This window comes from Candoia aspera, chromosome 15 (assembly GCF_035149785.1).
Source record: "Candoia aspera isolate rCanAsp1 chromosome 15, rCanAsp1.hap2, whole genome shotgun sequence".
Taxonomy (NCBI): domain Eukaryota; kingdom Metazoa; phylum Chordata; class Lepidosauria; order Squamata; family Boidae; genus Candoia; species Candoia aspera.
This window is the reverse complement of record NC_086167.1, coordinates 5603176-5617552: the sequence shown is the minus strand read 5'-3', so window position 1 is coordinate 5617552 and position 14377 is coordinate 5603176. Positions and strand designations below refer to the sequence as shown.

The 14377-nt window shown below is 43.1% G+C and overlaps 2 protein-coding genes across 7 annotated transcripts in view; both read left to right on the top strand.

Moving 5' to 3' along the window:
- Positions 1–14377, top strand: part of TBC1D10A (TBC1 domain family member 10A) — a 470628-nt gene that overhangs the window by 281083 nt on the left and 175168 nt on the right. The window lies entirely within an intron of this gene.
- NF2 (NF2, moesin-ezrin-radixin like (MERLIN) tumor suppressor) overlaps positions 1–14377 on the top strand; it is a 92597-nt gene that overhangs the window by 20916 nt on the left and 57304 nt on the right. For all 6 annotated transcript variants that reach the window (XM_063315943.1, XM_063315942.1, XM_063315945.1 and 3 more), the window contains exons 2-4: positions 99–224; positions 4670–4792; positions 6995–7078. In XM_063315943.1, coding sequence (XP_063172013.1) covers positions 99–224; positions 4670–4792; positions 6995–7078 — 333 coding nt within the window. The remainder of the gene's footprint in view (positions 1–98; positions 225–4669; positions 4793–6994; positions 7079–14377) is intronic.

The window sequence follows — 14377 nt, the reverse complement described above, 5'->3', positions numbered from 1 at the left end:
GTAGCACTTAAAAATAATACAACTGCAGTGGAAGCAGAGCAAACTGAAGGAAACTTGGTTTGAGAAAAGGATCTCCTAACTTTTGTTTTCTGGTGCAGGTGAAATGGAAAGGAAAAGACCTGTTTGATCTGGTGTGTAGGACATTGGGACTCCGTGAAACATGGTTCTTCGGACTGCAGTACATGATTAAGGACACAATAGCCTGGCTCAAAACAGACAAGAAGGTAAGGTGCCTTCCCTTTCAAAGCATGAACGTCTAGAAGAAAGAAAGGACTACTCATTCAGTGCCGCTTTCTCCAGCTTGGTTGTGGTGTCCGGAGGTGGGCTTGCACCACAGATACCTTTGGAGGGTGTCATGTTGGTGATGACTTTCAAGCAGATGTTCTCAGAGCATCTAGTAATCTTGGTTACTGTTATGGTTGTGATCAAGATGGAGACAGGAGCTCTTCTAGGTTGAATAGAAGAATGTACAGTATGTATTGGTGATCAGAATCTGAGTCAGCAAAATTTATGGGGGAGAATTGTTTGGTCCTCATGTTCCTCTAAGAAAGCCTTGCAGGAGATCTGCATTGATATCTCTTTGAGAAACATGACATTTGTCTGCTGCTCCATCACGTAAGATGGGATGACCAAGGAGCTGTATTGAGAAGTACTCAGTTGAGGACAATAGTATGTATTGTGGTGGGTGTGTAGAAAGCAATGGGCAGAACTTGAAGTGGTGGGGCTGCCACTGTTTCTCTTTTTCTTTCTCTCTGATTTCTCGTCTCTGATTTCCTCTCACTGAAGGAGGATAGGGAAAAGATAGATCATTTTTGCCCAGTTTTAATTCAAGTACAATTGGAATGAACAATACTAATTCCATTAGGACTTGTCCACCATCTGATCTTCTAGTGTTTGTTTGGTGTGTTAGAAAGCGCCCGCATCTCCATGGCTTCAATTCACCTCTTCCATTGTGTAACCCACATCTTTATTGATGGTGGTTTGATTTTGTTTACCTCTCACTGATTTGACTATCCAGATTATTATTATTTTTTTATTTTTATCCCACCTTTATTCTTTTTATAAATAACTCAAGGTGGTGAACATACCTAATACTCCTTCCTCCTCCTATTTTCCCCATGTCAGCCCTATGAGGTGAGTTGGGCTGAGAGAGTGACTGGCCCAAGTTATACATTAATTCGTCTTGAATCTTGGTGTTTGGAAGATCTGTGAACTGCCATTAAAGGTCAGATTGCCTAAACCAAAGCTAATATCCTTTTCTTAATTTATTTATTTATTTATTTGATTTCTATAGCCGCCCATCTCAGCGAGTGACTCTGGGCGGCTTACAACAATATTCTCTGCAACTCTGGATTCGAACTCAGTATCTTAAAAAACTAATTTTTATCTTTACCTCTGAATGTGAGACAAAGGTGCCAAAAGTTTTGGGCATCTATGCCCAAATAAAAATGAATAGATAACGTGACATGGCGCTTTACTCTTAAAATAATGGAAGATGAATCAGCATTTTTCTCTCTCTCTCCTGAAACCCAAAATGTGTTTGTAATAGCTTCCAAATAAATGCTAGTCGGTGTATTCTAATGCAACAAAAATATTTGTTATAAGCAACTTTTCTTTTTTTTTTTTGGTGCCCTGCAGATGTGCTGGATTACAATTCCCATCATTCCCAACAGTGTTTTGGGGGAAGGCTATATTAATACATGTAATAGAGAAAGTATCCTCTGTAGTAGAGTTTCCCGTTTCCAGATTAATACAGTTGGGTTATAAAAAGTCTACAAAATTAATATTAGATTAGTATGATCTTCTTAAGCAGTCTTGTATGACTGGCTGGCTGGGTTTATACATAGCATTAAACCATGATTAACCTTGGTGGATTCAGCAAACCACAACAGCTGGATTCCCACATAAAGGTCTAAGCGGCATACTACATTATGGCTTAAGGCAAAGATGGGTATCTTTCCGTGCCCAGGAGACACACTTAGCATTTTAGTGGAGTCTGGGATCCCCAAATGGATGATCTACCTTCCATGTGTTAGAGTTTTTGGAGGATCTGAGAAAGTCCTTTTTTAAATACAGGCTTCCTAATTTAGAGCTTACAGGCAGGTAACATGTTTCCTGCCTCAAAATGGCAGAGAACCGTACTGTCAGTATTTACCTATCATAATCAAAGAGTCTCCCGGGGATTAGATAAAGCAGTTTTGGGAGCTACATGGTGGATGGCAAGTGACTATATGGTCCCAGACACATTAATATTAGGATATGCCCTGAATGTGCAGTTCCTCTAATTGGACGCATCTGCACTGACTAATGAGGCTCTTCAGTGCCCGGTGGAGAATCATTTTTGAAGATGACAGTGTGCTCCAGAGTCACTGTGAGCATCTTGTGTGCTCTCATCCAGCTGCTGTTTCCTAGCTAGTGATGATTCTGTGTCTTTGGAGCACCTGAAAATACAAAGCTTTTATTCAGCATTAACATAAAAGCAAAGAAAATATTCTGGTGATTGCCAGGAACAGTTTAGATAGAGCTGAATTTACAGGTAATCCTCGCTTACTGACTGCTTGTTCAGCAACCGTTTGAAGTTAACAACAATGCTGAAAAAGGGGATTTATGACCAGTCCTTGAACACGCAGTCATCACAGTGTCCCCGTGCTCGCGTGATTGTGATTCGGACACTTGGCAACTGGGCGGCATTTATGACGGTTGCAGCATCCTGCGGTAATGCGATTGCCATTTGTGACCTTCGCAGCCAGCTTCCGACAAGCAAAGTCAGTGGGGAAGCTGGCAGGAGGTCGCAAGTCTCAGTCATTTGACATCGCACATAATAACTGTGGATGATTTACTTAACGACCACAGCCGGAACTGACATAAGTTGGGCACGGTCATGTGGTGTTTTACATTATGACCACATCGATTAGCGAAGGAATTTCCGCTCCCAATTGCTATCGGTAAGTGAGGACTACTTTTTTTTTTTTGAATAATAGTTTCCAACCTTTTTGGACCCTGTTGAGTTTTGCAGGGGAAACATAATTGGGGAAGAAAATCTATTGCTGCAACAAAGGAAAGAATTGTTTGGCTAGAGACAAAACATACTATTTTACCCTCAATTTTCTGCTTCAGAAGAGCCCCTTTGTCCAGAAGGGCAAGGAAGCAAGTTCCCCAAATAACATCTAATCAATATATTCCCCTAAATCAGTGTTTCTCAGCCTTAGCAACTTTAAGATACATGGAGTTGAAGTCGATATATCTTAAAGTTGCTAAGGTTGAGAAACACTGCCCTAAATAAAGAAAATACCAGGAAACCACATACAAAAACCCTTATGCCACCAGTGCACAAACCTGAGTACTTCTTACTTTCCCCTTTTAAATCATTCCCCAAAGAGCCTGTTTTCTCTTCCTTCTAGATCACTCTTCAAAATCACTTTCTGCTGATGGCTGTTAACATTGATCTAGAGAAAAAAACACGCCTAACGTTGACTCTGTTAAACATTTAGAAAATGCCAGAATGCATGTAGTGAACAGGCCTGTTCTTGTACCCCCAGAATCTTGGGTTGATTGCTGAGTTTTTATTGAACCTTTCATGATGAGTGTTGAATCATAGAGTGATGTAGAACTTGGCGTCCAAATCCTTAGCTTCACTTTGGTGATTGGCCACTCCTGGGTGGGTGACAGAGAGGACTGTTGATTTTCTTGGCTACATAATGCAGTTTGCTGTATAGATGCAAAGCAGAGGTGATTTGAACTGAGTGGTAAAATAAATGGGTGAGAATGCCTTGTTCCTCCAGCTGGGCTTCCTCTCCAGAGTTTAGACCATAAGTTTAGGAGAAAGATCTACTTTCATGGACAGATGGTGGCTGGTGAGGGATTAGATTTAACACCCCCCTTCCACCACTCATCTCCCTATTATTTCAGTGACCAGGTCAACACAACTCGCTAAATCATCCCCTGGTTTGCTTGTTTGTCCATTAGCATGTCAAATCTCTCTATTACGGTCTTTGACCAGCCTTTACAATGGAAGAAAAATAGTGTAGTCCAACAGTTTGTTATCAGGAAAAAGGAAAACAATAAAACAGTGAAACAACATGCCTAATTAAAAGTTTTGAGCAATTGTATAACTTGATAAAAATATTTGGCCGCCTGGTGTGTGAGTGTAGAGTCAGCATCCCTTAAAAAAGAAATAAACATTAACATTTATCAGGATGATCCTCAAATTTAGAGATGGTTGGGAAATCAGAGCATGTCTTGGGGCATCAGAAGAAGGACATGGGCAAGAGTTTCTACTTTCCTGGAACCATGAGGGCAAAGTCTCTGTGAATAGGGAGTCCCGTGAAATCTTCTCACAAGCAGTGCTGAAGGGAAGGCATCAAAGTGGGCTCTGCAAAGGCCCGTCTCTATTTGCCTAAGGTTTCTCTTCAGATCATATAAATCTTTCGCATTAGCGTGCTCACTTGTTTCTGCCTTTCATGAGGAAACCCAGCCATTGTGATTGGTAAGCCATGTTTTATGGCTTAGTGTATCATGTGAACCCTGCCAACTGCGGTTTGTTCCATAAATCACGTAGTAAGCCAACCGCTGCTGTCTTTTCCTGGCTGGAGAGAGCAGTAGGGTCTGAGTGACAAGAAGTAGACTCTGCGAGATTTGGAGTGGTTCAGCAAAGGTCTCCCTTCTGCAGGTCCTGGACCACGATGTCCCAAAGGAAGAGCCGGTTACTTTTCACTTCCTGGCCAAGTTTTACCCAGAGAATGCAGAAGAAGAGCTTGTCCAGGAAATCACTCAACACTTGTTCTTTCTACAGGTAAGACATTTTATAAGGGAGACTAATACTTGTCCAGCCGCTGGAGATGCGTTTTCAAATTACGGTTCCTGCTTCAAGTGGGGGCTGGGGAGAGAAGTCTCTGGAAATACCAGGAGACTTGGAAAACTTAGGATGTCAAAGGTTGCGATCCAAGCCGGGTACGACACAGATTGTGGCAGCCGTGTACAAAAGGAGCAGATTGTGACACTGCACCTGTCATCTTGCACATTTGGTCCCCACCCTGTAGATGTCTCTGCGTGGCCCCAACATATCTGGGGGACCCATGTTAGGGAAGGCTGATCTAGATTAATGGAGTTTGCAGGGTCAATAAGAGGGTCAAAAAATAGCTATAAAAGAATGGGACAAGCCCCCCTCCCCAACTTCTAGGGTTGTTCCTTTTATTTTCAAGGGAACCAACTACATCTGCAAATGACCACAATTCAGAAAATCTTGTCCCTGATTCATATAAGAAAAACTTGCACCAGGGAGACAGGCCTGGTGTACTTGGGGGTTCAGTCAAAGATTGCCAAGAAGTCTCTGGATGAATCATCTTCTTTTCCTTTCCAGCTGTACATCTGAAATATATAGCTGATGAAAGCTACCAGTGTGTGAGACACACGGATATTGTCTTTTTATACATAATGCTTGATTCCCACTGATTGACTGCCTTCCTCTAGCAGACAATCCACATTCTTTATTACTGTTACAATTTTCTTTGATTTATATCCAGTCTTTCCTCCAGGAGCTCAAGGCCATATGCAGAGCATTTACTGCTCCACAAGAACACCGGTTGTATAGGGTAGGCCGGACTTACAGGCTGGCTGACCCAAAGCTGCTCAGGGAGCTTCTGTGGCCTAGGGTGGATCCGGACCTGGGTCTTCCTACTCCTAGTTCAACGCCTGAACTGTTGCATTGACTCTCATTAATAAGCTACTCCTTAAGAAGTTTTTTCTTTCTTTTTAAGAGGAGCAGCTGCCTCCTGCGAGTCGTGGGGGCTCCATCACGGGCTGTTTTTTCCCCCCTTTTTTGTTAATTAGCAATTTTCCAAGATATAATTAAGACTCATAATGTCGAATATAAGACCAACAGAATGAAGGTTACGTGCACCTTAAGTTAGGGGTGCAAAACCCACAGCCGCTGCTGGTGGGCATAAGCAAAGCAGCAACCACAGTTTCATGCCCCTGCAGATGTAGTATGTGCAGTTTCACATTTGTAGCCAGCACATGAGCCAACATCTGGAACAACCGACTTGTATTTCCTTGTATGTCTAATCGTACTTGGCCAATAAAGTATTCCATTCCATTCCATTCTGCAAGGGTCTCTGGAGCAGAACCCTTGTGTATCCCGCAAACTTCTTGTGCTAATTAATGTGTGCCACAGGACACCGCCCAAGGCATTGGGGGTCTAAAAACTCAATACAATCCAAGCTTAACTGGAGCCCAGAACAAAATCACTGAAAAAAAATGGGCCTGAAATACTGGCCCCAGTTCCTTAAGTCATTATGTTCCTGCCGGACTGCTGCAAACCCTCTCTGGTATTAAAATTTTTTTTAAAAGAAGTTTTAAAAAAGAATAGACCCAGCCAAAACAAGGTTGCTTATTCCTTTTCTAGAGGTACGCTTTGCATTTCTAAAGAGCTCTTAAGAATACATTAAATCTTCAGACCCTGTCGGAGGAGGAGAAGTCTGTTGTTTACTTGTGGGGGAAAGAATAAAATGAGATCGGTGATTGTGTTAAGCCCTGTCTGAGCAGAGTTGGTTAAAAGAATACTGAAGTAAAGGTAAAATCAATTTAGATGGGGAGTACCAAGTGCAATTTGGTTGTCTTAGCCTCTCTTAAAACCTTGCTTTTAAAATGGTGCTCAAATGAAGATTTTGGTTTTGATTACGCATGCCTCTTCTGCTCATACGTTATGCAGTTTTAACGTAGCAGTGAAAGCTCTTGGAACTTACCTTTTGGAACGCCTGTTGAATCTTGGTCCTGCCGCTTACATTTCTAAAAAAAATGAAACCTGGGAGGTATTTTTACTCCAGCATGAATCCCTCAGGTTTCAGCGGGGCTCACTCACTAATATTCAGGATGGCAGCTTAAGAATTAGAATTGAAAACTAACTGGCTGGTTGGGAGCTACTGGGGAGCGGCCTGAGGCTACCTGGCAAGTCACAGTTCTTAGCCATCTTGCATTTCATTGTTGTCTCGTTCAGGTGAAGAAACAGATCTTGGATGAGAAGATCTACTGTCCCCCAGAGGCATCTGTCCTCCTAGCATCCTATGCAGTGCAAGCCAAGGTAAACACTGGTGCATAACTGAGGTATATTCCTGGTTCTGGTAATCACAGCGCTGATTGATGTAGAGAACTGATAAAAATTTACTGCCGCATGCAGATTTCATCCCCTGTAGGAAATACTGGCTTGTCTTGAAGACCTTTTTATATCTCACCTTTGAAGCAGCTGCACTCCGATACAAAGAGTCTGCAGCCCCACATCCCAGACATCTATGACAGGCAATATAAGGACAAATAAAAATCTAATAGCAGCCTTAGCTGTCCTGGAACAGGTAGAAGATTCAGCCGACGTTTAGAAATCATGCAAAGGACTGAGAAAACAAACACCTTCAGAACCAGAGTCTATGTGCGGAGGGCATTCTGAGTTAAGCCGCTAGCAGTAGAAAGCTCCCTGCAGCCTCTCCACCCTAGTGCGAATCCTTAAATTACCCTCATTTGAAGTCCTAAAGTGTTTTTAAAAGAAAACTCTGAAGGTGGCCTGGAAACGAGAGGGGGAGTTAGGGCTGGTAATGAAATACTCAAGCAAAGAAATAATCTTTTCCCAGGTGGCCTCTTCACAGCTTATTGGGAAGCGGGTGGACCCTCCTGGTTCAGAGGGAGCTCCAAGGCATTGCAGTGGTCCAGGCTAGCCATGACCTGAGAATGGATCACCTGAAGCCAGGCTACCTTGACCCAGGTGACAGACTCTGGCCTGACCAAAACAAGATAAAAGGTGCTCTGGGCTTCAGAGATAATCCGGGCCTCTAACCACAGGACAAATCGGGAGTACTCCTTCAGCTGGAAACCCATTCCTTCAAGGGGAGCAACAGAGCAACCATCCCTCCGTGATATCTGAAATAGGGTTGAAAGCAGTGGCATGAGAATGCCACTTCCATCCAGGCTGATTTGATCTTGCAGGGTTGGCACACCCTGAGTTCCTTTGATTAAACAATGCCAACCATTGGGCATCAGGAGCGTACCTTCTCTGTCGCAGCGCCTGCCCTCTGGCACGAGGTCCCCCCCAAGATCCGTAGGGCCCCCACTCTGCTGCTGTTCAGAAGAGCCGTGAAGATTTGGTTCTTCACCCAGGTTGCTTCATCCCATCTGGTTGGTTGTGCTTGCCATCTTTTATTGATTTTATTGTAGTTTCTTTGTTTTGTTGTGAGCCGCCCAGAGTCATTGGGAGTGGGGCAGTGTACAAATTTAATAACTTAATCAATCCAGCCCCAAGGTACCTATATTCTTTCCCTCCTCTCTCGCACCTTCCAGAATGACCAACTTGTTTTGGATTTGTGTGATCTGCTAGCTGAATCCATTAAGAATTTTCAAGGGCAGGTTGCTTATCTGAAACTCCAGCCATTCCTTCCTAAGAATATAAAATCAGTGTCCAAACACTTTAACATTCTTTCTGTTTTGCTCTAGATTAATTAGCTGCCTCTCAGGATCTTATTCCTAAATATTTCTGTAGCATCCTCCCCTGCCCCATACAGAACAGAGTTCATTCAGGAGAGATTGGATGCCCTACTGTCAAAGAAGGGAGATTTAACAGCAACCCTTTTCAAGAAAGCCTTTGCATTTGGGTGGGCAGGTTCAGACAAGACTATATATTATCTTGAGTTGCCCCATTCTGGTCCTTAGATTGTCTCTGCTCATTAGCAAGTGTCTTTTCTGAGATTGTGGCTTTTTTAACCGAAAGATCAGGAGAACTGAGACTTGCAAAATTCTGTGCAGTTGCAATTGCGAGATGATGTGTTTGACAAAACTGGCTTTTGACACTAATCAATGGTTAACGACCTCTGCTTGACTTCCCCCATATATATTTAAGCATATGCATCTCTATATGTGCACATATATTTTCTTTCTCTCCTTTTTCTTATACTTCTTTTTCTTATAGTTAATTGTTCTGTGTGATCTGTGCCGTGACTCAAAATAAATAGGCTCCTGAGTTCAATTCAAGGTGCTGGTTATCACTTATCAAGCCGTACACATTACAGGACTAGGTTAGTTGTGAGATTGTCTGTCCTCAGTGGTATCTGCCCATCCCACATGCTTTAGTAGGATGGGCATGCTTTGTGTCCCTCCTGAAACAGTGTCAGCTGCCCTTCCCTCTGCAGTGCTGCCGTCTGATGATGCCCATGCCCCCTGATGTATGGTTGGCCAAGATCATGATGGCCTTTAGAAAACCTGTTTCTTTTGCAGGGCATTGGGGTCAAGTTGATTGAGGACTTGCTTTGGAGGGGTATAATGAAAATTTGGGTACCAGTCGCCTATTAATTAATTTTTGGTGTTCTTCACTGTATTGTTTTCTTGTTACTTGTTGCTTGTACATTACCCAGAGTTGCAGCTGTTTGAGTTGGATGGCCATATAAATTCCATGGATAAACAAATACAGAAATAAATAGTGAAATATGTCTCTAATGAAGCTTTTGGTGGGTCCCCGGATAACTGGCCTGGATGACCCTACCTTTCTGAAGCCTCCATCAGCTTTGTCACCAATGGGTCTGTGGAGATCTGTGTCCACTCTACCCCCCTTGATGGTTTCAGCTGTCCTCTCAAAGTGAGAGGGGGTGAATTTTTGGACAGCCTCTTTTCTTGCAGCTGCTCCCAAGCTCTTCTCTTCATTTTCAGGACTGCTTCCCCTTCCTCCTACATCATCTCCTCCTTGTTTCTTGGAACAAACGTGGGGCCACTGATCCATTGTACCGAAAGCTGATGGTTGAGACATAAATATTGACAAATGATCGTTGTTAACGAGCTGTGTTCCTTTTGCTACTTACGCAGAGGTGCTAATGCATCTTTTTTTCACTTCAGAATCACAGCATTGTGTTGAGTGAAATGACTAGTGGGAACAGATGAATCCCTTAATAAGGGTTTACAGAGGATATTGTATTGCCGCCACCCCCCGCCTGAATGTGCTACCTACCTGCTTTTAATCCACATGGGTGAGCATTCGCCTTGTGCTTTTTGCTATCTGCGCATGATGTCCTTGAGCGAGAGGGGTGTCGAACAACTTTAATTGGCAAAAAGGCACTTTTCAGAGCAGGCTTCAGTGGCTTCTACCTGTTGAACTCAGAAATGACTGTTCCTGAATGTATAACAGCATTAGAGGCATCTTTCCCCTTTCCCTTCCCTTCCCTTGTTCCTTCCACAAAACATATAAGGACATGAGAACAGCCCTGCTGGACCAGGCCAAGACCCGTCTTAGTGCAGCATTTTGGTTCTCATCCCTCTGGGGTGCTCACAAGAAGGAGATGGAGACATAGTCCTGTCCCACTGTTGTTCTTCTGTACCTGGCATTTGGAGACCCACTGTCCCTAAGCTAGAGGTAACATGGAGTCTTCATGCAGTCCTGGATCAACTTCTTCTCATGGATGTATCCAACCCCTTTTAAAAACCATTCAAGTTACCAGTAGAAATGACCACTACCAAGCAATATAATAATATTGTCACATCTATTCTTGAGAAACTAGATGGGCTGATCCTCTCACATCTGCTTTCCAGTAGCATGCTCCCTTCTTACTTCTGGCAAGCAGCCACGCTCACCACATCCCACCTAAAGACCCTTCCCCCTCTTTTATTAGCTCATGCTACTTGTGAACCCCATGCAAAAGAGGAAAGCTAGGATGAAGTGATGGAGCAGTGGTAACTACGAATATTAGCTGATTAATACTCCAAAACCATGTTGGTCCAATAAGATTTTAATTGCCCCAGAGATCTTTGCAGAGCAGACTTCCTCTGTTTCTCTCTGTCAAGCTCAGAAACTATAGTTCCTGGAGGACATCTGTTCAGCATCATACAGTTCCCATTGGAGTAGAAAAGAGGTTTAGACCGTGGGCTGGAACTGTTTCAAGTGGGGTACTTAACTTGACTTTCAGAAGTTCTGTCCTCCTTGCTCCCTTAATGGTCCTCAATAATCTTCTAAAGGCCACTGTGCTCCTTGTAAAGGCTGGTGCAGAACAGACTTCAAACCTGCTTTGCTGTCATGGGAGAATCAGTGCATTTCCTTCTAGCTTCCCAAGATTGTTCTGGGAAACCTTGAGCATTCCTCAGTAGCTTTTCAACTAGTACCGATCGTTGAAAGTGGCTTGTAGAAGGCATCTTGGCTGCCATGATTACTTCTGCTGAAGGAGAGTTCTGTGTCAAGCTGACTCCAATATTTATGACATCATTATGCATTAGTTCAGTTATATTATCTGGAGAAATTAATTCCACAATACATTCACGTTGCACTGATTTTAAGCGACAGCCGGTAAAGACGTATGGAACTTAGTATCTGGAAAAAAGAAGGAAGAATAAACTGGAGAAAGGGAACAACCAGAGCAACAAAGACAAATGGCAGTTAGATTTAAACCATGGTTTAAGGCAAAATAAATAAATCAAATACATTTCCCCTCTGAACTTGTTTTCATTTAATTTTCATGTATTGCTTTCCTGCCACGCTGCTGTTTTTCAGTATTGGGTATGTGTTAAAAATGGAGCAAGTTTTAAAAAATAATAAATATAATTTCTCAAAGCAATAAAGAGATCGGTAATCCCCCCATTTAATTGCCTGAGTCATCTTCAGAAGTGAATCTGTTACAGGCTCATGGATTCTGTAGTATTTTGGTTCCTGACAAAGCTTTCCATTCTTTTATTTGTTATTTCTAAAAACCAATACACACTATGCTATCTTGAATATAAATGGGAACAATTTTAGTTGGTACAAGAAAAAGCAGATGTCTCAGTGACAGAATGATGATCTACAAGTATAAACATAAACATGAATCAGTGTTCTTTCAAGAAGAACAGTTTCCCTGGTGCTTTAAAAAGATCTAATTTAATTGAAAAGCGTTGTGTGGTTTTCTTCCTCCTGCAAGTTTGCCAGTCTTTCAAACCAGCATCTCTTGAAATATTTATGCTCTGCTTTGTGTCTTTACCACCTTTCTTAATTTGATGCCCCATTCACTGGGTAAATCTCTTCTAATATTTGTTAACTTTATCCCAGGCTCATAAATAGGACTTTCAGCTGGTTTAACTACAGCATTTTATCACTTGGTTACACTTGGAGGGACAGCAAAAACATGATCAAAGGTGGCGTTCTGGAATTCCTGAAAGAATACGATAATTTCTTATCATACGATAATTTCTTATAATATAATAAGCCTAAGAGTGACCTTTATTGTAAGAAGGGGGGGGGAAATCCCACCCATTAAAATTTCCCCTTGTTGTCTTTCGAAATGTAAACGGGAATTCCCTGTTGGACTAGCAGGTGCCAAAAATGATTTCAGTAAAACATGGCTCACTTAATATTGAGAGGAATCTTCCTGGAGAGCAATGCTAATTTTTGGTGAAGGAGCATTGTCAGTTGTGTTTACTTGTAGATATTAAATTTGGGGGGGGGGCAGTCAGTTTCATTCAGCTTGAATATTCAGCTTGGATTCAAGCAAAAAGGAGAATGCTCAAGTTTGCCCCAAGGAGGCCTTCTTCCCAGAGCCTGCATCTCTGGGTTGGCTTGTGGCCTGAGCATGCTCCTGGAGACCGTTTTAGGAATGGTGAGCAAACCTGCTGCCTGACTTACAGGGACCACATTTGCCAACCTGGCACGTGATGGTTGCAGTTTGTACCTTGACTGTAGCCCAGGGAGGGTCGGGCAGCCTGTTTCCACAAAGGGCATTTTTGTGGAAAAGATCTGAGAAGCTGCTGTCGTACCGTCAATTCGTGTCCCTTCCCAAGTTCTTTGCATGAACTTGCTGAGAGTTCATACCCCAGAGAAGTCTCCTTGTGCTGATTGCTGTTATTAACATTTATATTGTACTGTTAAGTGCCTAACAACTGCGCCTGACCAAGGAAGCTCGATTCACTTAGCCTTTCATTATCAAGGTGCTAGGAAAAAGGGGATCAGTGATAGAATCTTGGCAGCTGGATAAATATACCTGATCAAATGCTTCTCCACACCCCCCCCCCCTTTACTGAGTTTAAAACATGCAGCCATACCCCTAATCCTCCCTTTGGCCCGGCATTTTGTAGGAGATGCCAGCAAGAAATCATAATTAGGTTTACTGGGAGAGAAATAAAGCTGCAGGAGTGGGGTGGACGGGGAGGCCAGATTAAGACAAAATATCTGGTCCATGGAAATTGGGCGGGGGGGGGGGGAGTTGCTGGGCGCCTGGCATCTCCTTTGATTGTGAATTGAAATTTGACTCAGCTGCTGAGGGGGCATTTCCATTTCCATTTGTGCTGGCCCCAGATTTCCACACTGAAGCCCCTCTTGTCTCACACGCGAAGTGGGTCTGATGGAAAGCGGATGTTCACTTTATGGATGTCAGTGGCTGAGCTCTGGCCCTTTTGTTCGGCTTTTAAAAGAGAACCTGATTAAGAATGATTCCTGCTTTTCTGTCTTTGCCCCTTTATTGTTTACATTCAGAAACAAAAAAACAAAGCTCATCCCAGCTGACTCTTTCCACCTGAATCCTTGTGGCAAACCTAGGAGTGGAGTCATTTTGCATGTTGCAGTTAATCGTTGGGGAAAAAAAAACCTTGGCTTTTGGAAGTGGGTGACTGCAGGATGTTGCAGTTTGTCTGTTGACAGCTAAAATCAAAATATTGCAGGTATCTAGGCTTTGTTGATCACCCTCCCTTTGTATTGGCTTCTTGGGGTTCGCAGTCCCAGGCCCGTTTGTGCCGTGTCTCATGACCTGAATTCTTAATTTCCAAAGTGATTGTTTCATTGGCTTTCTCACTACTTGAAGGGTATTGGTCTTTGATGATGGATTGTATGAATGCACATGAATAATGATTTGGTACTACTTAGTAACCCAATTTAGGTAAAAGAGCTTTTGGCAGCCAGACAAGTTGCTGTCTGAAATGTTTCCGGCTGCCCCTCTAAATCTTGCCTACAGTGAAAGTCCTTCAATCAGCAATCACGTTCATTAAGGAGAGTCCACCTCAGACAAGATGGAGTGCTTGCCCTCTGCAGCCGTTAAATGGGCCCTTGGGACTCATTTCTTAATCCTCTCTGTTGGAAGTGAGACAGAAACCAATGTTAAGTCATCTTCTTGGTCAGGGTAGACAGGGGAGGTAGGCTGCTGGACCTGATTCGGGAAGAAGAGAGTAGACTCTTGAGTTGGAATCTAGAGCCAGAAGGTCATCTGGTAGAAGGCACCCATCTCTTGGGACCAGATGTAGGAACGGCGTTGTCTCCTCAGGTCCCAACTGAGTCCTTGAGGTTTCTGAAGGGGGTCTTGTTTGCAGATACAGCTGCCCATACAAGGACATCCTTGGTTGTGGCACCCTTCCTGGGGAAGAGGTCAGCACCCTCCACAATTCTCTGCTCTGCCTCTGATGT